General features: G+C 33.7%; 1 protein-coding gene across 1 annotated transcript; it reads left to right on the forward strand.

Annotated features, from left to right (window-relative positions):
• Positions 1-7,989: 7,989 nt before the first annotated feature.
• Positions 7,990-13,525, forward strand: LOC100803810 (U3 small nucleolar ribonucleoprotein protein IMP4-like). The gene is made up of 9 exons (NM_001255853.2): positions 7,990-8,289; positions 8,366-8,449; positions 8,699-8,808; positions 8,933-8,983; positions 10,435-10,578; positions 10,650-10,739; positions 12,263-12,369; positions 12,490-12,574; positions 13,232-13,525. Exons 1-9 carry the CDS (start codon positions 8,178-8,180, stop codon positions 13,328-13,330), a joined length of 882 nt encoding a protein of 293 aa, NP_001242782.2. The 5' UTR covers positions 7,990-8,177; the 3' UTR covers positions 13,331-13,525.
• The last annotated feature ends 9,285 nt before the right edge of the window (positions 13,526-22,810 follow it).

Genomic DNA, 22,810 nt, shown 5'->3' on the forward strand with positions numbered 1-22,810 from the left:
AATTGATATTTTCAATTAATACTTTATTAAGTGTCACTTTAGTTTTTCAGTGTAATTCTATTAAAGATCTTGTTAACTAGTACTTATAAGATATTGCTTAATGAGTACCACAATTTTTTTCTCTCAATAAAAGCATTTTTACTTTAAATTCTTTAACCAGTGCTCTCAAAGCATTGGTTAACATTTGCATACTACTAATAATTTTATTATTTTTATAAAATTATTACTCTCTTTTATTTATTTATTAATTTTCTTGGTTTTGTGCAAAATAACCTAAGATGACACTTACTTTGAAACATAGGGAGTAATAATTTTCTTTCGTGATTTTGTAATTTTCAATCAATTTTATCCAACTAAAGAGAATGTGTTTCTAACCCTCTTGATTAAACTTTACATCACATATACCAAAGCTACAATGACTCACTATTACATTGGTTTGTCATGGTCCAATATTTAACCATTGTTAAATATAATGGTGTGGTACTATGTCCTTTATATAAGAAACAAATTACAAATGTGTTACTTTGCACTACTACTTATAACCAATTCTACATCGGCTATGAAGCACATTCTACATCGGTCTTCAACCATCGTCGTAGCAGGCGTCATAGAATGTGTCATGGTCTACGATGACGATTCACAACCCGCCGTAGAATGCAGCGCATTCTACGACGATCGCCTCCACAGACCTAGCGTAGATTGTCGCGCATTCTACGTCATGTGAGTTGTTTTCTATACCTTTAGTGTTAGCCGTTTGGTGGTGTGTGCTCACCCATCTTTTAAATTTCCTAATTTCTCAGTGTCTCCTTGTTTATGTGATTTATTGATGTATTGAAGAAAATTACCTTCAATTGAGAGATGAAGTTTTATTGATGTATTAATTTCAGTACATATGCTAATGGAAATTATAGTGATGAAAATTCAATTCCTATTTAACAAGACTCTTGAGAGTTATCATATCCTCTGTTTGATTACATCCTTCATTTGCATTGATTACTGGTAGGAGAGGGGTCATCATATTCTTTCTGTAGTTAAATTTCTCATCGATCACCTCAGTCTTAAATCTGTTGAGGCCTAGTAATGGTGTTCAGGAAACTCTCATTCATGATATAAATGCTTTCAAATAAGATTGATGCATTCACTTTGGAAGATTATTAATTGTCCCAATTATTTTGAATTGTCAAATTCAATTCTTGTTGTATTTTGGTTAAATCCTCATTTCATTTCCTAATGCTAATGTTCTCTACACAACCTTCTATATGTGAGTTTTGAAATATATTTTCTGGTCATTGTAAAGTAATTCAAATGTTTATTTTTCTGTTATAGTGGCTAGAAACAGAGACAGTGCGGCTGAGTCATCTCCGTGATAGAGCTAGTGAGAAAGGACGCAGAAAAGAATATCCTTTTCTCTAAAGAAAAATTCAAATATGATATATCTGGAAGTATTTTATGGAATGCTTTTTGTTGATTCCTTTCATCAATTTATTGTTTCCACAACTCCTCATAATTTGGAATTCATAATTTTTAAAATGTAATCTTGTGTGAATGAAGAAATTATGCAAAATCAGGTTGTGAGTAGTCACCACTCTCATGTTGAAACTGAAGGGTGGGGTTCTGCTAGGGTTCCAAAGCGAGAACCACCGGCCTGGGGAGGTGCATCATCTCAAAGGATAGAAGCAAATAATCCTACTACCATGCCTGCCTAGCCAGCTTCCCATGCCCCCTAGGGTGATGCTTTGTCTGTGCAAAACACTACCTCTTTTAACACTGGAAATCCAATTGTGAGTTTACCCACACCTGGATTTCTAGGCATGACTGCACCTGAGCCTTGGAGACCACCGGCTTCAAGTAGTCAATCAAACACCACAACTTTATCTCCAGCTCAACCCAATATGCCTTGGGGCATGGGCATGCTAGGAAATCATGATATGAATTGGGGGGGGGGGTTGTATCTGCCAACATAAATGTAAATTGGATGCCTGCGCAGGTGCCAACACCTGGAAATTCAAATCCAGGATGGGCTGCTCCTAGTCAGGGGCTGCCTCCCGTGAATGTAGGTGGCTGGGTTGGACTCGGTCAAGGTTGTTCCCATGTAAATACGAATGCAGATTGGGTTGGGCCTAGTCAGGGTCTTGCACTTGGAAATGCCAGTCCTAGTTGGGTTGCCCCGATTGGGAATCCAGGCATGTGGGGAAGTGAGCAAAGTCATAATGGAGATAGGTTCCCCAACCAAGGGGATTGTAGACATTCTGGTTATTCTGGTAAATCTCGGAACAAGCTGTCATCATTTGGCAACGGGGGCAGAGGAGGTTCTTCCAGTCCCCCTTTGGGGGACAAAAGGATATTCTCTAATTGTTTATCGGGGTAAGGATTACTAGCGTCCTTCAACATTGAGACCCAAAAATATTTTGACAAAGAGAACGAATTTAGCACGTTCAATCGAGTTTCAACGACATGAGGTATGTATACAAACTCTTATTCTACAATATCAATTTTCATGTACATCTAGAGATAATTGCACCAAACAATGTACCTTTAAAACTACAATTTTTTTACTATCTAATGTCAGCCCACAGATTCACTGGATTATGGCCTATTTATTTAATATATAATTTACTTACTTTTCTTCTAATGTTATAGAAACCCATGTAAGAAATGTCCCTTTCTTTGCTCTAAGTATGCCTGAAACTTGATTAAGTTGTTGTTCTCCCAGCTAGTTGTTGTTTGTTATACCTTATGAAACTTTCCCTTAAATGAAAGTAACTTATAATTTTTAGGTTTAACCTGGTGAAAGATGCAAATTTTTTAATCAATTTAGATTCTTAGAGATAAATGTAATAAATTTAGTCCCTAGAACTTAAAATCCCCAAATTTTCATCCCCTCCTCCATCCATTTTTTAACAATGTTAACATTAAAATCTGATTTGCCACATTACAAGATAACATGGCATCTCTAGCTTAGCCAAGCTTGGGTGAAAATAACATTATTTAGCCATAAAGGTGTCTTCAAAAGGTATATGAATACTCTAATATAGAAAATTTTGTACGGACACAATTCCTAATGATGTCTAAAACTGGCAAAACAACATATTTTTGGATTAGTTGATTGTGCTGAATACAACAACTAAAGTCTTTCCCATTAGGTGAGGTAAGCTACATACATCACATCATATCATTAGGCTCAGTTAAAAGACCTAATTTTCATAGATATGCCATGTTTATCTTTTAACATTATTCAAAGCCTTTTCGAGTTAACAACATGAAACTTAAATAGATGGAGGGATGAAAAATATTGGAGATTTTAAGTTTTAACTTTTAAAGTCCAAGGTGATAAAATCTAGCTTAACTTTTAGGGATTTGGTAATGTACACACCCACTTGGTTGTATTTTTAAAAAACTGCAGTTACAATTTGCTAACATATTCTTTCTAAAAAGGAAGTGGGTATGTGATATGAAACCCTACAAATATTTGCTAATGTAGACCCACTTGTTTTATAGGAGTACATTAGGAAGCAACACCCTCAGTGTATTTTAAGAAAGTTAGTTAGCAAATCCCATATTGGTTATATAACAACAATCAAAATAAAGTAAGGTTTTACTCTTATTCTTAATGTATCTACCCCTCTATGTAGACTTGTACGCATATTCTTATCTGTTAAGCTAGAAAATGCCTTAACTCTCTTTCTGCGGTCAAACAGGCACTCATGAATCATATTTCAAGTTTACAAAGTAAAGTGTAGAGGATAAGATCCGTAGTACTATGCTCTTAATGATCTTTACATTCTTAGCATTTCTTATTGCAAGCCAAGTTGTATGTTGTATGGAAACACCGTTTCCCAATATTATTTGGCTTGAATCACTTTTCACAGGAACAAGTGGAGAATGTAAAGGACAAAGGAGATGAAGTTTTCTATCACAAGTTGGATTCTACCTATCCTAGTGATGATGAGAACTATGAGCTTGCTCTCTCTGCCATAATAACCCCCACCCCCTACAAAAAAATCTTATGAAATGGGTTTTCATTTTATACTTTTGTAGGTGTTAATACCTTTATACAGGTGGAGGATGGTGAGGAAGGAGATGAACTTCCTCTCAAAGGACACGAGAGTTGAAGTTGGTCTAATCTCATGGGAATGGCAGGAGGAGGACCTACAATGTTAGTTCAACTCGATTCAAACTACTGAAAAATGGGGATTGTCTTGATTGTGGTTTACTTTCATGGGTTCACTAAGGATGCTTTGATCGGACATCTGATCTACATGTTGAATGCTTCTTTACACTTCTAACCAAAAACTAAGTATCTTAGGTGTGAGTGACTCAAAAACAAGAATGAGGCAGAAAATAAGGCAGCTCAACACAAACCCACCGGAGTAAAATGCACTTACCTGGCTGATGATGGATGGAAAAGCGTGACACCAGGGACTCAGCTCTGACCTTAGGGGGCACCAGCTCTGACCTCAGGGGGCACCAGCTCTGAACTCAGGGAACATCAGGTACTTAGCTCTGAACTCAGGATGCACGCGACACCGGGGACTCAGCTCTGAACACGGAGGACATATGAACAATGGGAGAAAGCTCTGAACACAGGGTTTTTGACCTCGCGTGCGAGAGACCAGATTAATTATTAGGGTAACAAAGATGACGACGATTCTTTGGAGAGACCTGTCTTCGTTTAACTTAACCATAATTACAAAAATGTCACAGAGTGCAATAACCGTCTTAGAATGTGCGTCGTAAAATACTACTTTTTTAGTAGTGGTGCCTTCAATGTAAAAAAGTTGAATCGATTTTGGTAAAATTAAGTAGGTTGTGCATGGGCTTGAGTGAAAAGACTGAGTCTGACACAACCTAACGAGATGTCTTTCTTGGTTGACGGTGTTGGTGTTGTTACCGTTCTATACCATTAATGGTGTAGTGGTCAAAGTAATTTAATTAATTTTTCTCTAATTAGAGTTTTGTTTAACTTATAAATATTATATTTTTGTATATATATATATATATATATATATATATATATATATATATATATATATATATATATATATATATATATATATATATATATATAAAGCAACTTTCATTGTGATGCTCCTAGAGTAATTTATTATGCATTTGCTATAAATATATTTTATACAAATTATTATAAATATCTATTATACAAATAAATTATTATAATTACAAAAAAATCTTCGAATGAGATTTTAATTTAATTACAATCATTTTTTTGTTAATATTATTCATTTATCAATTTTTTTATTAATTAAAATGTAGGTAATAGACACGGATATATGCATTTAGGTATCATAAGAGGGCACAAGTTATATAGGTATTACTATCAACATGGGAATGAGTCCAAATACATGAATTTTTCAAAAGTACGACTATAGAAACAAGTACTCTAGTATCCCACTTATACTTTACTCATTGTCATCATATATATATATATATATATATATATATATATATAGAGCATGACATGCATTGTTTGAATTTAAGTTTTAATTAATATTTATTTCTTTCATTCATTGTATTTTAAAAATTAATTTTTTTTTGAATTATTTTAAAAGTTAATATAGTATACCAAATATATAATCAACATGAATATATCATGTAACACAATAATTAATAATAAAAATGTTATATTTTTTAAATATATTTCCTAATATAAGTTATAAAATATATTAATGTATTTAAAATATATTTTCTAATAATTAATGCGACTAGTGTGCATGTACTAAACAAAATTAGTGATTATGGTTTTGAATATTAATTGATATATATATATATATATATATATATATATATATATATATATAATATTATATTATATATATTTATCTGATATATAATATAAGAATATTATTTTGTTTTTGAATTCTCAAGTTTGATCAATATTTTAATGTAAGTTATAAGTATAATGATTAGAGATGACAAAAAAATGTATTGAAATTTATTATGAATTAAAATAAATAATTTAATGGATACATGCATCCAAGAATAAAATAAATCAAATTTTACTCTATTTAATCCAAACTTACAATACTTGTGTTTTGAAATTGATTAACGAACTATAATTATATAAAAATTAAAATTTATTTGAGGAGATATCAATTACACCAGTCCAATCTAGATTGGTAATATATATAGTAATTCTAACATTTTTTTTACAACCAATTAGTTATCTTAATTAGTTAATTATATCATTTGATTTCATTTAATTTATTATTTGATTTATTTAATTTTTTCTTTAATTATTTACAAATATTACTAATAAACTAATTTGTTAATATTTTTTAGAGATAAATCATATTAATGATATTAAATTAAAATATTTTATTTATTTAAATATATTTTTTATTCAAACAATATATGTTACATCAGATTTTATATTTTCTTGGATCTTATATATACAAGTCTTTCTTATATTTTAATTATATTACTATTATGTAAATTGTTACAAAGCAATTTGTTAATTTAAATAATTAATTTTTAAAAATTGATGTTATTTATATAATTAAACATAAACTTAAATTTCAATATTTAATTGAAAATACATATTAGCATACGTTTGTTCATTCAAACAGTAAATATTATCTCAGATTTGATTTATAAATATTTTTCTCATATTTTATTATAATATTACATAAATTATTACAAACTAATATATATATATATATATATATATATATATATATATACATATTAAATTATTAAAAAATTTAAAACTCAATAGGTCAGATTTTAATTGTCCATTCTGTTTTTAGTTCTTGTTTAAAAAATATTATTATATCTTTTTAATAATTTAATTATACATATACATTAATTAAAATTAAATATTTTAATTATTTAAATTAACATATTACTTTGTTGAAAAAAAATTAATTTTTTCATAGTTTTATCAATTATTATAATAAAAGAGTCAAGTGATATAATTGACCATTTAAAGTTAACTAATTCATTATTAAAAAATATGTGAAAGTTATTATATATATATATCAAAATATTTAAAGCCGCAAGATTATTATGTATTGGCGGTTTAAATTAGGTGTAATTTTTATAAAAGGAAACAGATTTCGTCATAATTGAAGAAAAAGTGATTTTCGTGAGTTTTCCTATTGCATATTTTTTCTTTTGTAAAAAATAACATCTCATTTAAAACTATACTGATAGATCATTCATCAAATTATTTATTTTTAATATAAATATATGTTTTAAAAATATTTATCTTAATATTGTTTTAAATTTGTTTTATTTTTTATTTAATTTTTTTTTACTTCTAAGCATATGCATCCATATTCACATGCACAAATTAAAAGACATATACAAATATATATTTAAAATAAAAAACATTACACATGTATTAAAATTTATAATAATATAAGAATTCTTAAATTGTAAATCAAAGACCCATACAGACTAGATGTACATTGTGGTACTCATAAGATAAGGATACTACCTGCATAAATATTACTCAATGTTAATATGAGTTTACATACATAATTTTTTAAAAGCCCGAGTATAAAAACAAGTAGTATAATATCCAACTTATACCTTACTCATTATATATATATATAACATAGATGGTTTGAATTTAAGTTTTAATTTAAAAAATATAATTAAAAATATTTTTTCATAAAAATATCTTGTTTTTATTTTATTATAACTAGAAATTATTATATTATATAAATTACTATCTTATTTAAACAAAACTAATATTTATTTTTCTCGTTTATTGTATTTTAAAAATTAATATTATCTACCAGACATATAATTAACTATATATCTACATGTAACACAACAAATAATAAGTAAAATGTTATATTTTATAAATATATTTCATAATATAATTTTTTTAAAATATTAATGTATTTAAAATATTTATAAATAATATTTACCCGTGTGTCACCCACTCTAGTTAGAAAGAAAAAAAAAGAAAAGAAAAGAAAGGATTACCCCTCTTAAAAAAAGGGTTTAGAGGCACAGAAAGGCAGGGGTTTTGCTCCAACCTTACTTTTCCGTCTCTTGTTTTTTCTTTCCTTCCTTCTCTCATCTTCCCAGCCGCCGCTTCATACTGTCTTCACTCCGTTGCCTGTGTTTTTCTTTCTTCCTTTATTTCTATTCAACGGATCGGAACGGTGCACTGTGAAAGGGTTTTTGTTTTGTGAGTGTATTAAAAAATGCTGCGTAGAAACATCCGTTTGAGGAGAGAGTATTTGTACCGAAAGAGCTTAGAAGGCAAAGAACGCTTGCTCTACGAAAAGAAGCGCAAAATCAGAGAAGCTCTTCAAGGTCTTCCCTAACTCTAATCCCTCTTCATTCATTTTATTATTTCTCATAAATTATACTTTTTTTTTTTTTTTTGCAGAAGGGAAACCCATACCCACTGAACTCAGAAACGAGGAAGCTGCTCTTCGCCGCGAAATCGACCTCGAAGATGAAAACACCGCTGGTATATTTTCATTTCTACCCTTTTTTTGTTGTTGTGAATTTTGTAATAATCACTTAGAATGGATTCTATTTCCCTTTTCTGGGTTATATTAGTTTTTTTTTTTTGCTTGTTTCACATAATTGTGTGTTTCAATTGTGGTTCGTGATCGAATTCAGTTCTCAATCCCTTTTCTGGGTCATATTAGTTTTTTTTTGTTTTGCTTGTTTCACCTAATTGTGTGTTTCAATTGTGGTTTGTGAACGAATTCAGTTCCGAGAACGCACATTGACGATGAGTATGCTTATGCTGCGGAAAAGGATCCTAAAATTTTGCTGACTACTTCCAGGGATCCGAGTGCTCCTCTTCAACAGTTTGTTAAGGTTTGCTTGCTTTGGTGAATTTTTGTTTCAATTCTTTTTATTTAAATAAATCATGTTTTGTATATATTTGTTTGATGCTTTGCAGACATCTCATTATTTATTGTTATTCAATTCTTTTGTGTAGGAGTTGAGTTTTGTGTTTCCCAATGCACAGAGGATGAATCGCGGTGGTCAGGTTGGTGCCTTTACTTACTGTTTTTCCGTCCATTGTCTCGTCTTCTGCATGTTTGTGGTGCGAATATTTGATTATTGGGTGGTTTCTTTGTTTATATTTTTTCGATAACAAAGTGTGTTTGTAATTAGAAATAAGAGAACTAGGGTAGGAGGATAATAAATGAGTAGATGGAAAAAAGCAACCAAAAGAGATACCATGGACACAATTTATTATATCATATGCAAAAGCCCCTTAATCTTTCAGGCGTGATGCTCAAATGGTCCAGATGAATATACTCATGCACTGAAGAGCCTCATAAACTGAACATTGCAATAAATTTTTCTTGTCGTGCAAAAGCATTTTTCTCATTGTGTGAAAACACTCCATGGTGTGTGGTGACATAACACCCCTAGTAATGAGCAATCCAACAACTTCAAATTAAATTAATTATTCGGTTATTCCATAAGAAAGTAGGTGCTCGAACTGCAATGTTGTTTCCAAAATAGATGTGCACATAACACATCAGATTAGAGAATTGCTATCCAAACAAATACAAGACCTTGGAGGGAATTTTAGATTTCTGAATTCCAAATGGTCTTGAAGGAAGAGTTATCTGGAGAATGAGCAAGAAACTGAAAGCAGGAGTTGCTAGAACTAAACACACCGAAAGAATCTCAATATAAAAAATATCAGAATTGGTTCTTACTTGTTACTTTCTCAGTCATTCAGGCAATGTGAAGTTGATATAATTTCATTTTTGATAGTATGTTTGCTAAGGGTCTTCCAATGAGATGCAAACTTTATCCTCTTGTTTCTTGTTAAAGAAATTGATATCACAGCCACAATTGAAGGTATCTCATGAATAACACTTGGACCACTAGGCTTCATTATTCTAACTCCTACATTTCTTAAATCATAATGTAACTAATCTATTGTTTGACATGAAAACCATAGTTCTCGGTCTTCATAGCTTTACCTCTTCTAACATAGGAATTTCTAACTTTTATTTGTAAGTACCTAGGTGGAATAAATGTCTGCCTCAGTGCATCTCAGCTTGGGTTTAGTTGCATTCATTAAGCTGTTTTTTCCATCTCATAATATCAGGTTGATGTATTTACTATTTACTGCTTAAATGGACAGGATGCAAATGAATTTCCTGAATTAGTTTTATTTTCAACTCTATCGTCTGTTACTTGGTGCTGTTTAAAACATCTGTTCCTCATATGTTTGACAATAATTTTTGTTGTGTGGCTCTAACTTGACTTGAGTGTTTGTAATTTTCAATATTTATTTTCCTGTGGTCAAAATCTTTTCTTTGCTTGCTCAACACTTTGTTGATTAAGCATGATTATAAATATAGCTGAAATATAATCAGTTGCTAATTCTAGACACCTTGAACTAATTGACTACAATCTTGCCAATGCCTATGGTCTTTCCTCTACATACTTACACAATCTTCCTTTTCATTTCAGGTTATCTCAGAGATTATAGAATCTTGTCGTGCACATGACTATACAGATGTTGTTTTGGTCCATGAACATCGTGGTGTACCAGACGGTTTAATTGTTTGCCATCTACCATTTGGTCCAACTGCATATTTTGGATTACTCAACGTGGCAAGTACTAGTCTTACAGTGTCTCTTATTGATTTTTTGGGGACAATATGCTAATTTGTTGTTTCTTGTAGGTTACAAGGCATGAAATTAAAGACAAGAAAGCCATTGGAACAATGCCTGAGGCTTATCCACATCTGATTCTCGATAATTTCTCAACTAAGGTACTCATAATTCAGTATTGGATTTGTTACCTTTTTATGTGCCAAATTTCACTGGGAATGGTCTGTTGCGTTCGTCACTGGACCTTCTGATAACTACAGGTCATGCAGTATCATTGGTTCATATCTTATTCTGTAGTGGAATTTTTGGGGTTCAAAATGTTTTGATAGTAAAGTGATATTAACTGATATAGGCTGTAGCACAATGTTATATCATTGACTAAAACTTTTGTACAAACTTTAATTAAAGATTGCACTAGATAGAAATTTAATTCCAATGTTGACATGTAAATTGTAATGCTCAGTATTCTTAAACAGAGTTGTTAACCAGCAGCCAGTCCTCTGGCTAATCTGATCTGGCTTTTGAAACCAAAGTGGTACGAACCAGGTTTAGCATTAGAGAATGTGTTTCTAACCAATCAAGTGTGCAAATATGCAAACTGGTTGTGGTTTTAGTATTTGGTAGGGGTATGATTGTGGTTGAGCATTTGACTGGTTAATCTGGTTCAACTGTTCAAATTTCTTATCTCCCTCTTAAGTGCTGACAATAGCATTAGGCATTGCAGAAATGAGAATGTTGTGGTGCATGAGTAGACGTATAAGAATAGATAAGATCAGGAGTGAACATATCAAGAGAGAGTATATGAATAACATCTACTGAGAAAAGGATGATAGAATCATGTCCAAGCCCCAAGATGATGGGAGCAGTACTTGAACATGAATTGGAGCTGAGAAGGTGTGCTGTCAATCAGTTGAGCACTGGTCTGTGTAACTAATATATAGCTGATTTTTTAATTGCACCCCTTGTACTTATAGGTCTTTGAAATAAGAAATTGTATGACTGAGATTCTGATAGAAATAGACCTATTAGGAAGGTTTATGAAAGGAGGTGCAAGGCAGCTGTAGAGGATCACAACCCTTAATGGGTCAGTTTCACTGTAAAGTAAACAACTGACTATCAGAAGTTTGTTAGTTAGGTGGGGCAGGGTAGGTTAGTTGCTTGTAGAATTAATATAATTAGGAAAAAAAGGGTTGAGGGGGATTGTACAATTGGGAATTGAGGCAGAGGTCCAAGACTCTTGAATTACTCAGCATTCTTGTATCATACTGTATATTCTTTTGGGTCTGGATCCACATTTGGACAGATCAAGTCTGGGCAAAATTTGGCAGAAAACGGAGGAAATTGGATGTGCCACTAAAGGTGCTCAATCACTGGGCTATTGTTGATTTTTGATCAATAAAGTTATTTCCCACAATAAATTGCATATTTTTTCTGTGAAAAAACTTGAGTCTGTCAAGTCACATTGAATTATTGAAAGCATTGGTAATTCATGATTGACATATAGGGTCATGATCTGTGTATAATGACCGTTTTTCCATGTACTTTTCAATTATTTCCTGTGTATCTTTTTAAGAAAATATGCTTTGGCAAACTCTAACAAAAGTAATTACTATCTACTACAATAATTACACTGCTGTGTGCTGACTGCTCATCTTGTTTGGAATTTCTTTTGGACATTAAATAGTTAGGTGACAGAACCGCAAACATTCTGAAGCATCTTTTTCCAGTGCCAAAACCAGACACAAAACGTATTGTCACCTTTTCCAACCAGTCTGACTATATCTCATTCAGGTTGGGTCAATGTATTTTGTTTTGTGCATCCTGTCTTCTTTACAATTTTTTGTTCAAGTTCTATTAACTTTCTCTGGTTAGAGTTTGTTTTTCATTTGACATTGTGTCTGTTACATACAGGCATCATATTTATGAAAAGCATGGGGGCCCTAAATCTATAGAACTGAAGGAAATTGGTCCCCGGTTTGAGTTACGGCTTTATCAGGTTTGCATCACCATCAAGCTCACTATCAATTGCTTTGTTATTAGTGATGTAGTGAAGAATGGGATGATCTTCCAGTTGGAAGGAAATAACTACATGCTACTAAAATTAAGAAAAAAAACTACAATTTCCTTTTTGTTGAATACATTGTGGCAACTAGGATTTAAGATTTTACTTACATCTGCATAGTTTAGCAATTGTTTTGCATGGGTTATATGATATATTTTAAAATTTCAATCTGTTATCATTATAAATATTTCTCGAACTTAATTTTGATTTGATCTTGTATTGATTTATTTTTCATTTAAATGTCTTGGTTTTGTATCTTCCACCAATTTTTGTAAATCATGAATGTAGCTGCTTGACAGAATCTTAGACTAATTCAATAAGTAGTATCACTTTAAATTGTGATCAAGCATTGCTTTTTAATTTTTGTAATGCAGTGGTGAAGCACCGGCTATTTATGTCTGGTATTATAGCTGCTTAAAGTGAATATTTTGCATAATAGTGTATAAGATTAAATATTTTGCTTAAAGTGCTTTACCTTAAACTCCAGTATTCTTCCTAAGTCGATTGTTGTTGAAACCGGGCCTATTCCTCATAATACAACTCTGAAACAAGTACAATCAATTCCTCATTTTTTCAAAAACTTTGTTGCAGATAAAGTTGGGAACGGTGGATCAAGCTGAAGCTCAAATAGAATGGGTCATCAGACCTTACATGAACACCACCAAAAAGCGGAAATTTCTCAGTAATTGATGCAAGCATAGTGTTTGTGCAGCTAAACCATATGATTATACATTTTGAGCTCGCATTTCACTGACTGTACTTTAAGGATGTATTAAGTTGATTAGGTTGATAAACAAGCTTTTTTTTTTTTTTTAATGAAAACACTGTCTTTTGACAGAGCAAAGTTTTGAGCAAATGAAAATGAAAATGTACTTGCTTTTGGATGAAAATTATTTTTTGGAATTTAATTTTTATACTTGTGTGTTCTTATATCGTCTACGGAGCTTGATATTTCATGTTGGTAGTTGAATTCATTAAATATTGACATATATGAACCCACCAAAGACAAAAAAGAAGACAATCGATATATTAAAAGATCAAGAATTTAAGATTTCCCGGAAAAGCATATTTTCGCAGTTGTTTTAACTTAAACAAGTCATGAGCCCACCCTTTTGAATCTCTGGCAATTTCGTACGTAGGAACAATCTTGGCTTCTGAGTTAGTTGGTGGAGCATTTTTATCAGCTAATCTTCAAATGGATTTTAATCGGTTGACAACTTAACTATTTTCTATTTGAAAATATTTTTATTAGGAGGTGGGATTAAGTTATTTCAAGAATAACTTTTAAATAAGATTCTTTTTTTTTAAAGATATCTTGATTAAATTATTAAAATAAAAGATAAAATATGTTCTTGATCTTTAATAAATACATGAATTTTATGTTTATTTTTTAATTTTTTTACATTAAATTTTTAATAAAATAATTTTATTTTTGGTCATTGATATTTTTTTATTTTTTGATAAATTAACGAATTTATTCATTGAAGAATCTGATGACTCATTTCTCGTGTGTTGTTTATGTTTGGATCTTGTGATAATGTCAAATCTTGTGTTCATGGGAACAAATAGCTGGGTGAATTGCTTTAAGAAACCTCTTGTTGGAAGATGCTAGAACACAATGCTTTGATAGAATGACATTGGACCATGTGTTTCTATTTTAATTGTATGATGTTCTAAACATGTTATTTTACTTTATTTTATACTGCTGCTTGAGTTCTTTTGTAAATTTGAATGATCTTATTTTGAGCTGAAAATGTTTATGAGAAGTTTTATTTGATAACAATGAAGCTAATGTGTTGTACACATATATGGAGACGTCCAAAATCGCTTGATTGTGATAGAATCATCAGGAAGCAAATTATTTTGCACAGACACAAAATAAAGAATGAATTATGCTAGGACTTATAAGTAAAATCAAATCACTTGAATTCAACATGCGACACAAAGAAATGGCTTATACCAGAACTAGAAGGTATGGTCAAAATAATATTCCTTATGAAATATATCTTGATACAGGTCATTGAACTATAAGGCATTAGCATCGCTATGAACAAGGAATCGCAAACAACCATACAACAAGCTGTCCCAACCTACCCTACAATGGGAGTGCGGGCGAAAAGCCAAAGGAGCGTCTTCCAAAAAAGAAAAACGCGTAAGAGTCACCACTAACGTTTATTTAAGGAAAACGTTAGAAAAACCAAAAAGAGGTATGCTAATTTTGAAAATAAGGGTTCAGGAGTTGTTTACGCATGTGGAAGGTATTAGCATCTCACGTACTCGTCACAAGGGATGACAACCTTTAATCAAGTGTGCAAAAAGCGTGACTTTAATATTATTTATTTTCCCTTTTTATGTTTCTTTATTTTTTGGGGTTGACAAGGGTGTTGCCCTTGCTCCTACATATCCTCAGGTGCGATGGGGAATTCAGATCTACGTAGTTCTTTATGTCTAAATGTTTGTGTGTCAAATTAATTTTTATGTTTTTGAAAGATTCATTTTAATTGCGAGCAAAGAGTCATTTAAGGCATTGAACTTTGAAATGATCTCAAGTGATATTTGATGAAAAGAAATTAGTTATGAGTTGGTTTTATCTTGGTTTTGTTTTAATAACTTTAAATCTTTTAAAAACAACTTTACAACACTTAGTGATCCATTAAGATTGAACCTTACAAAGAAAAAGAGATTGACGATGATAGATGGAGAAGATGAATGTGCACAAAACAACAAGGGGGACCCCTAAGAGTACATAGATCACATTCAATCCTCAAAAATAAAAACTAACCGACGGTCATACGAAGAACACCGAATGAGGAACGATGTAGAGATTGATCACAATCGCGATTCGGCAACGCCTCAACTTCGTTTCCTCTTCTTTCTTCTTCTTCTATCTTAATTCTCTCAATTCCCTCAAGTACTAAACCTTGGAACCTCTCCTCAGCCTCCCTAACACACCTATTTATAGGAAAATGGGCACTTGGGGCAATGACAGCTTGTCCAGGTGAGCTGATGCTTACTCCTGAAGTAACTGGCTTGCCCAGGCAAGCTGGTTCCTTCACCATGAAGTAATTTGTGGGCCCAGGCGAGCCTGAGGCTAGCCTGGGCGAGCTAGGGTCCAGGAAACTCAATGAAAAGACCCGTTTGCCCCTCATTTTTGGTATTTTTTGCATTCCTGATCGAAACACTGAATGGTTCCTTGCTTTGCACTGTAACTGGCGTTCAACATCGTAAGTCAACTAGCAAGGATCAAAAGATCAACGAATGATAGTCCCCAGGTGAAATTAGGGTATGATAGTTGCCCTTCTTTACTTACTTTTTATTGGAAATAAAGGGGAAGTAAAGATAAGGACACTAATTTCGTTCGAGCGATCTTGCTGTTCGACTAGGCAGCTGGTGAAAACCAAGGAAGTGAAACCGGAAAAACATGAGAACATTGAAGTTTTATAAAATGTAAAATGAAGGTCATTGAAGTCCTGTAGAGCGAAAGACATTTAAAGTTCTTTTTTTTTTCTTTTTTTATTTCATTTTATATTATATATATTTTTATTTTTTTTCAAAGCATAGAAACAGAGGACGTTGAGTCCTAAGAAGCACAAAGACAAGGACATTGAGTCCTATAAAAGACAGAAAATATTGAAGTCTTATAAAGTGTAAAAGATAGAAGACATTGAAGTCTTGTAAATGTAAAAGATAGAAGATATTGAAGTCTTTGAAATGTAAATGATAGAAGACTTTAAGTCCTATAAAAGCATAAAGATAGAAGACTTTTGTTAGTTGTCATGTACGACTAACTTTTGTATTGAAAAACATTATGAAATTTATGTATTTTCCCCAATTTATAGTTCTTTTTGTAGGTTGTACATATTTTTATGTTTAGTTTAATTTTTATGCAGTAGATATTCCTTTCATTGTGAATTAATGTGTTTTCAACTTCAGTTTCAGGTGAAAAGATGAAGAATAAGAAGGTTGCAGTAGCTGGTGTCTCGCTAAGCGAGGCATATGCGCTTAGTGAGCAACATCCACTAAGCGAGACATCAGCTCGCTTAGCGAGTAAGGAGAATCTGGAAGAGAATTTGCCACGCAAGCACGCGCTCAATGCGCCGTCAGCTCGCCCAGCGAGTCATTTGTCTCTTCTGGCGCCCAACATGCCTGTCTCGCTTAGCCAAAATTCACTAACTCGAGCTTAGCGCGAAAATGGCGCTAAGAGAGCCTTCGAGGACAGAAAGTGATGAGAATCCTGAAATTCTTTGTTCCATAATCATGGCAGGAGCTGGTGACAATGGTGGTGTATATCATCAACTGGACGAATTTCAGCGCTTGTTACTGGACGCGATGACTACGCAAATGCAACGTTTGTTGAACCGTAATAATAAAGTGCTCTACATGCGAATAGAACGACTAGAGCCCCAAATGAATCCAAATGCTGGGAGACCTTATGGTGGCAACAAAAGGGTCAATGATGGATTGAACCGAATAGAGGGGCAAGACAGAATTGAGGGAGTAAAACTCAATGTATTCTCTTTTAAAGGCAGGAGTGACCCAGACGCCTACGTTGACTGGGAGATGAAGATTCAGCATGCATTCTCATATAATGATTATCCTGAAGAGCAGAAGGTGAAGTTAGCAGCAGCTACATTCTCAGACTATGCCCTTGTTTGGTGGAAGAAAAATAAAAAAGAAATGAAGAGAGAAGAAGGGCGGGAGATAGATACATGGACTAAGATGAGAAGGGTTATGCGAAAGAGGTATGTTCCAACTAGCTACAGTAGAACCATGCGACAGAAACTCCATGGGTTATCCCAAGGAAGTTTGACTGTTGAGGACAAGGAGATGGAGATGGCACTAGTGAGGGCCAACATTGAAGAGGACACCAAAGCAGTGCATGATGGCTTCACCAACAAGATTTCTTTCCAGCACCATGACTAGAAAATTATTCATAAACCTCTATCCCTTAGAGAAAAGTGTGATAACCAAATCAGAAGGAGAGAAAAGAGAGAACAAGAGAGAGACAATAGTGAGGCATCACAGAGGAATAGAAAAAGGAAGAGTGATATACTTGAGAGATGGAGTGATACACAAGAGAGAGAGTGATAATTCTAATCAGTTAAATATTTATGTTTCTCATAGTGTTCAACCCTTATTGCAGGAATTTAAAGATGTCTTTCCCAAGGAGATTCCTCATGGACTACCACCTTCAAGAAGCATAAAACATCAAGTTGATCTCCTTCTAGAAGCTTCAATTCCTAACAAGCCAACTTACAACAGCTAGCCCCAAGAGACTCAACATAAGGATGCACAGGTCAAAGTTGAGTATGTGAAAAGATTGTATGACCAAGTGAAGGTGCAAATTGCAAAGAAGAATGAAAGTTATACTAAGCAAGCCAACAAGAAAAGGAAGGAAGTGGTACTTGAACCTGGTGACGATCCTGGACATTTGAGGGCAAATGTTTTCCAAGAAGGAGGGAATGATGAGAATCCCGAAATTGGCCAAATACAGGCTAAAGACCCAAGTGGAGAAGGGCGAAGGCCCAAGTGGAGAAGGATAAAGCCCCCGAGTGGAGAAGGATGAAGGCCCAGAGGCAGAGACACTATCAAGACTATTAATTGTTGCTGAAGGCCCAGATTAATTTGAAGGCCCAAGTTAAATATGTTTTTTAGTTATAATTTTTATTTATTGTAATTTTGGCCCAAACTATTTAGAAGGTCCATGTCTATTTTTATCTTTTTGTTCAGATACACTATAAGTATTGGTTTTTGTTTTGAATAAAAAAACTTTGGCATTTGATAAAATTTGGTGAGAGTTTCTCTCTGAGTTCCTTGTTGAACCAATCTCAGACTTATCAAGGTAATCCTTGTGGCGTCTACCCTGACTTATCTTCCTTCACCGGAAGTGGCGTCATCCAAACCTCTGTAGCCTGTATCAAACGATCCGCTCCCACTCAGGTTCACATCAGAAAGCCCTTAAAAGCTGAAGTTGGCGAAAAATAGAGAGGTGCTTGAGAGCGTATGCAATAGAGAGACGCAACAGGGCAAGGGAGCACCAAAAACCTAAGCTTTCAAGAAGATTCTAGGTTTTATAGTGATTTTTAGGTTCCTAGAGGCGGATGAGACATCCACACCACTGTGTAATATGAATTTTGCTTTCAAAACCTGCTATTGTAACTGAAAGGTGATAACTTGCCATGGAAGGCTAAAGCTTTTGTTGGGAATTTCTGCTGAACCTTGATGTAAATACTCTTTACTATCTATTTAATGTTGTTTTGATGTGTTCATTACTTTTATCTGCATTTAATTATTGTATGCTTGTGAACTAATCACCCATGTGTGTGTAAAGTTAGGATTTTTAGCATTGAGAAATGTTTTGAATCCTTAGAACTGGATAGAGCAGGGCTAGATCACTGTATGTCTGGACACAGAGTGTAGGGATTTAGTTTTTAATATGCTCTAATCGTAATGCGATTCGTTTAGGTTAAGTTCGACGAGACATCTGAGAACGAGGTTTAAATAGAATTAGTCCATTTATGCGAGGAATCGGTGTTTGGTAGAATTGCCCTCAGCATAGAACACAAAAACAACCTTAACTAGAGAAAAACGTTTAATTGCATCAAGTCACTCAGTAGAAAGGCCCAACATTTTAATCATTTGTTTATCTTTCGCATTTACTTAGTTAATTGTGTAGTTATCTTAGAATTGCAACTATATCCTGTGTTTATTTCAATTTCATGATTTTATACAAATGTTTACTTATTGAATGAATGCTTTTCCGAATGAAACAAACTCCCTGTGATTCGATACTTGGTTCTTACTGTTTTATATTACTTGTGACTCAATACACTTGCTGATAAATTTTGCAGTTGTCAAAGAGCAGAACAACTTTGAGTCCCATGAAGGATAAAGGCGAGGACTTTGAGTCCTATCAAAGATAAAAGCTAGGACTTTGAGTCCTATGAAAGATATAAGTGAGGACTTTGAGTCCTATGAAAGATAAAAGCAAGGACTTTGAGTCCTATGAAAGATAAAGGCGAGGACTTTAAGTCCTGTGAAAGATAAAAGCGAGGACTTTGAGTCCCGTGAAAGATAAAAGTAAGGACTTTGAGTCCTATGAAAGATAAAGGTGAGGACTTTGAGTCCTATGAAAAATAAAGGCGAGGACTTTGAGTCCCGTGAAAGATAAAAGCGAGGACTTTGAGTCCTGTGAAATATAGAGGCAAGGACTTTGAGTCCCATGAAAACATAAAGCAAAGAACGTTGAGTCCTATGAAACAAGCCAATAGGCACTAGTACCAAAGGGCTCAACCTAATGAGAAAGCAAGAGATTGACTCTTTGAGAGGGCCTCTCATCCTAAACTTAAAAGATAGGACATTAGATTTAGGAAATTGGTATATGAAAAGAAATATATCTACACACTTATAGCCTAATTTGAACATGATTTTTGGGATGCAGATGCACGCAACCTTCATCTTGAAAGGCTAGTAATGCAAAAGGTTTTGAATCATTAAAATTGTGTAATGCTTATGACATTCTTTCCTACTTTTATGATTTAGATTTGATTTTTTTTTGCTTTTTTCCTTTTTGTGGAAAACACAGATTGATTGTCTCTTTCTGAAAGACGTGATAACTTATGAGACCTCATCCTATCTTTTTGCAAATCTCTTCGGGGACTCCTTCAGAGTGTATGTTTTGTTTGATTTAGTCACTTGACGATTTTGGAGTAACGACAATAGAGCCGTTTGACATTTAATCAATCAACTGAAATATTGATCCTAGGGTTTTCCCTTTTCTTTTTAAAAACTTCGATTATTCTGCACAGCAAGAAAACATAAGGCTATGGGATCAATCGTGCGCCCCATTGAAGGATAGCAATGGATTGTCATACTTTGGTATGTGACCAAGTGAAACTTTCCTGATTTAAGGTCAACTTTTGGGTTGGCCTCTACTCCTTTTGTCTTATACATTAATCCTTATTGCACTTTTGTGCCTTCCTTGTAAAATTTGGAGATCTTTTGTCCCTTTTTTTCTTCACTCGCCTTTGGCGGATTTTATTTCCTTTTTCTTTTCATTGTTGCCCAACTTCATGCATGTGTAGTTTGCATTGCTCTTCCCACCGATTTAGCGGTGGTTCCTACTTGGGGTTTCTATTTTGTTTTTGTTGGTTTTTGTGTTGTTTTTAGAAAAAAAATATGCTTTGGCTCGGAGTGGGTAGCAATGGATAAATTAGTGTTTGGGATGTTGAAGCACGGCCATGTGTCATTTCAAATCTTGACTTAGATCCTTTTGTAGTTTGGATTTCGGGACCAATCCCCTGATAAACACGTTCCTGATTGTTTTTTCCTTTTATATTTATTATTAACCCTAATTTTTGCCTAGGCTGCCCTTTTGGATTTTCGACCTACCAGGTGAGAACTTCTGATCTGCCCTTAGGTTCGCTTTGAGGCTCATGCATGGTGACTCTCATTGCCCAGTGTAGGGCTCTGATGTATCTATTGTTGTATTTTTTCATGACCTTGTAGTAATAAAAGAAACTGTGTAGGTTCTCGAAAATGAATTTTCAAGGATGAGAAATATTTAAAAGATTTTCAATTGATAGATTAAGTCAAATGACTCCTGTTCTTGATAACTCACATTCAATCAAATGTTTTTTTTGAACTTTTTACTTTACTCGTCGTTTACGGCACCCTCACCAAATGTGGAAAACGAGCAATTTCTGATTGAACAAACTTGGAGATCAATTCAGAAGCGTAGGTCACTTGAGCAAACAAACCAACGACTTACATTCACATTCTAGTGAAAGTTAAATAAACAAAGATGTAATTGTGAGAAAATGAGAGACAAGGAAATCAAATTTATCCATATTATTAGCATTGTGCCTGCTTTTTTACAGTAATGACATAAACCTGAAAATCCTAATGAGTCATTGGAGACATCTAACAACAACCTTCAAATTGCTCCAAGCATCATACAAAGTATTGCTTGACGACATTAGAACTCACGAGTGATTTTCCTCCTTGAATCTCAGCCAGCTTGCATTAATCAGACTTTGCACCTTATGTTTTAGGGTCATACAATGCTTAATGGAATGCCCCGAAACTCCCCCATGATTAGTTAGCATATGGCATTGGAATTAGGGTTGAGAAATCTTTGTTGGGCTTATAACTTGCATTATCGAGCAGTTAGGGGAGTAAGTTAGCAAACGACATTGGAATTGGGGTGAATTCTACAGACTTCTTTTCTGGAAAATTCCTTCCTTGGTTGGTGTTTTGATTTGTATTAGGGGTAGTGTTTGGTCTTTGATGTGCATCGGGTGGATTTTGTGGCCGATTTGGGGATGACCTTTATGGATGATTGGGCGTTCTTGGCTGGTAGGGTGGTGGGTGTTAGTCGTCATTTACGACTAACTTTTGCATAGAAAAGTGTTATAAAATGTTTGTGTTTTCCCCAATTTATGGTTCTTTTTGTAGGCTTGTACATATTTTTAGGTTTAGCTTAATTTTGTTTAGTAGAAATGCCCAACATTATGAATTTATTATGTTTCAATTTCAATTTCATGTAAAAGGGATGAAATTTGTGAAGGCTACCAGCTGGTGCCTCACTAAGCGAGGCTTGTGCGCTTAGCGAGAGTCATGCGCTAAGCGAGGCACTCAGCCCGCTTAGCGAGTTGGAGGAATCTGCACACTTAGCGCGTCATCAGCTTGCTCAGCGAGGCGTTTGTCTCTTCCCGCGCTAAGCGAGCCCAACTCGCTCAGCGGATATTCACTAACTCGCGCTAAGTGCGAAAATGGCGCTAAGCGAGCCTTTGATGACAGAAAGCCCTTTTTAAGGCTGAAGTTGGAAAAATCAAAGGGAGAGAGAGTGTGGATTAGAACGTAGAGAGCAGAACAGAGGCGAAAAATAGAGCAAGGAAGCCAAAAACCTCAACTTTCAAGAGGATCTTAGGTTTAGGAGTAATTTGTAGGTTCTTAGAGGTGGAGGTGACATCCTACCACGTGTAATCTGTTATTTTCTTCTTAAACCCTTATCTTGTAGCTGAAAGGTGCTGCTTTGTGATGGAAGGATAAGTATCTCTATTGGGAAATTCTACTGTAATTTGATGTAAATTCTTAACTATCTACTTAAAGTTGTTTTATGTGTTCATTGCTTCTATCTGCACTTAATTATTACATGCTTTTGGTTTA

This window comes from Glycine max, chromosome 11 (assembly GCF_000004515.6).
Source record: "Glycine max cultivar Williams 82 chromosome 11, Glycine_max_v4.0, whole genome shotgun sequence".
Classification (NCBI taxonomy): domain Eukaryota; kingdom Viridiplantae; phylum Streptophyta; class Magnoliopsida; order Fabales; family Fabaceae; genus Glycine; species Glycine max.

Bases quoted from the DNA above. Each gene is read 5' to 3' on its own strand.
- LOC100803810 (NM_001255853.2), top strand. From the start codon at position 8,178: ATGCTGCGTAGAAACATCCGTTTGAGGAGAGAGTATTTGTACCGAAAG. The intron at 8,290-8,365 runs GTCTTCCCTAAC...TTTTTTTTGCAG, and splicing joins AATCAGAGAAGCTCTTCAAG to AAGGGAAACCCATACCCACT. The intron at 8,809-8,932 runs GTTTGCTTGCTT...TCTTTTGTGTAG, and splicing joins CTCTTCAACAGTTTGTTAAG to GAGTTGAGTTTTGTGTTTCC.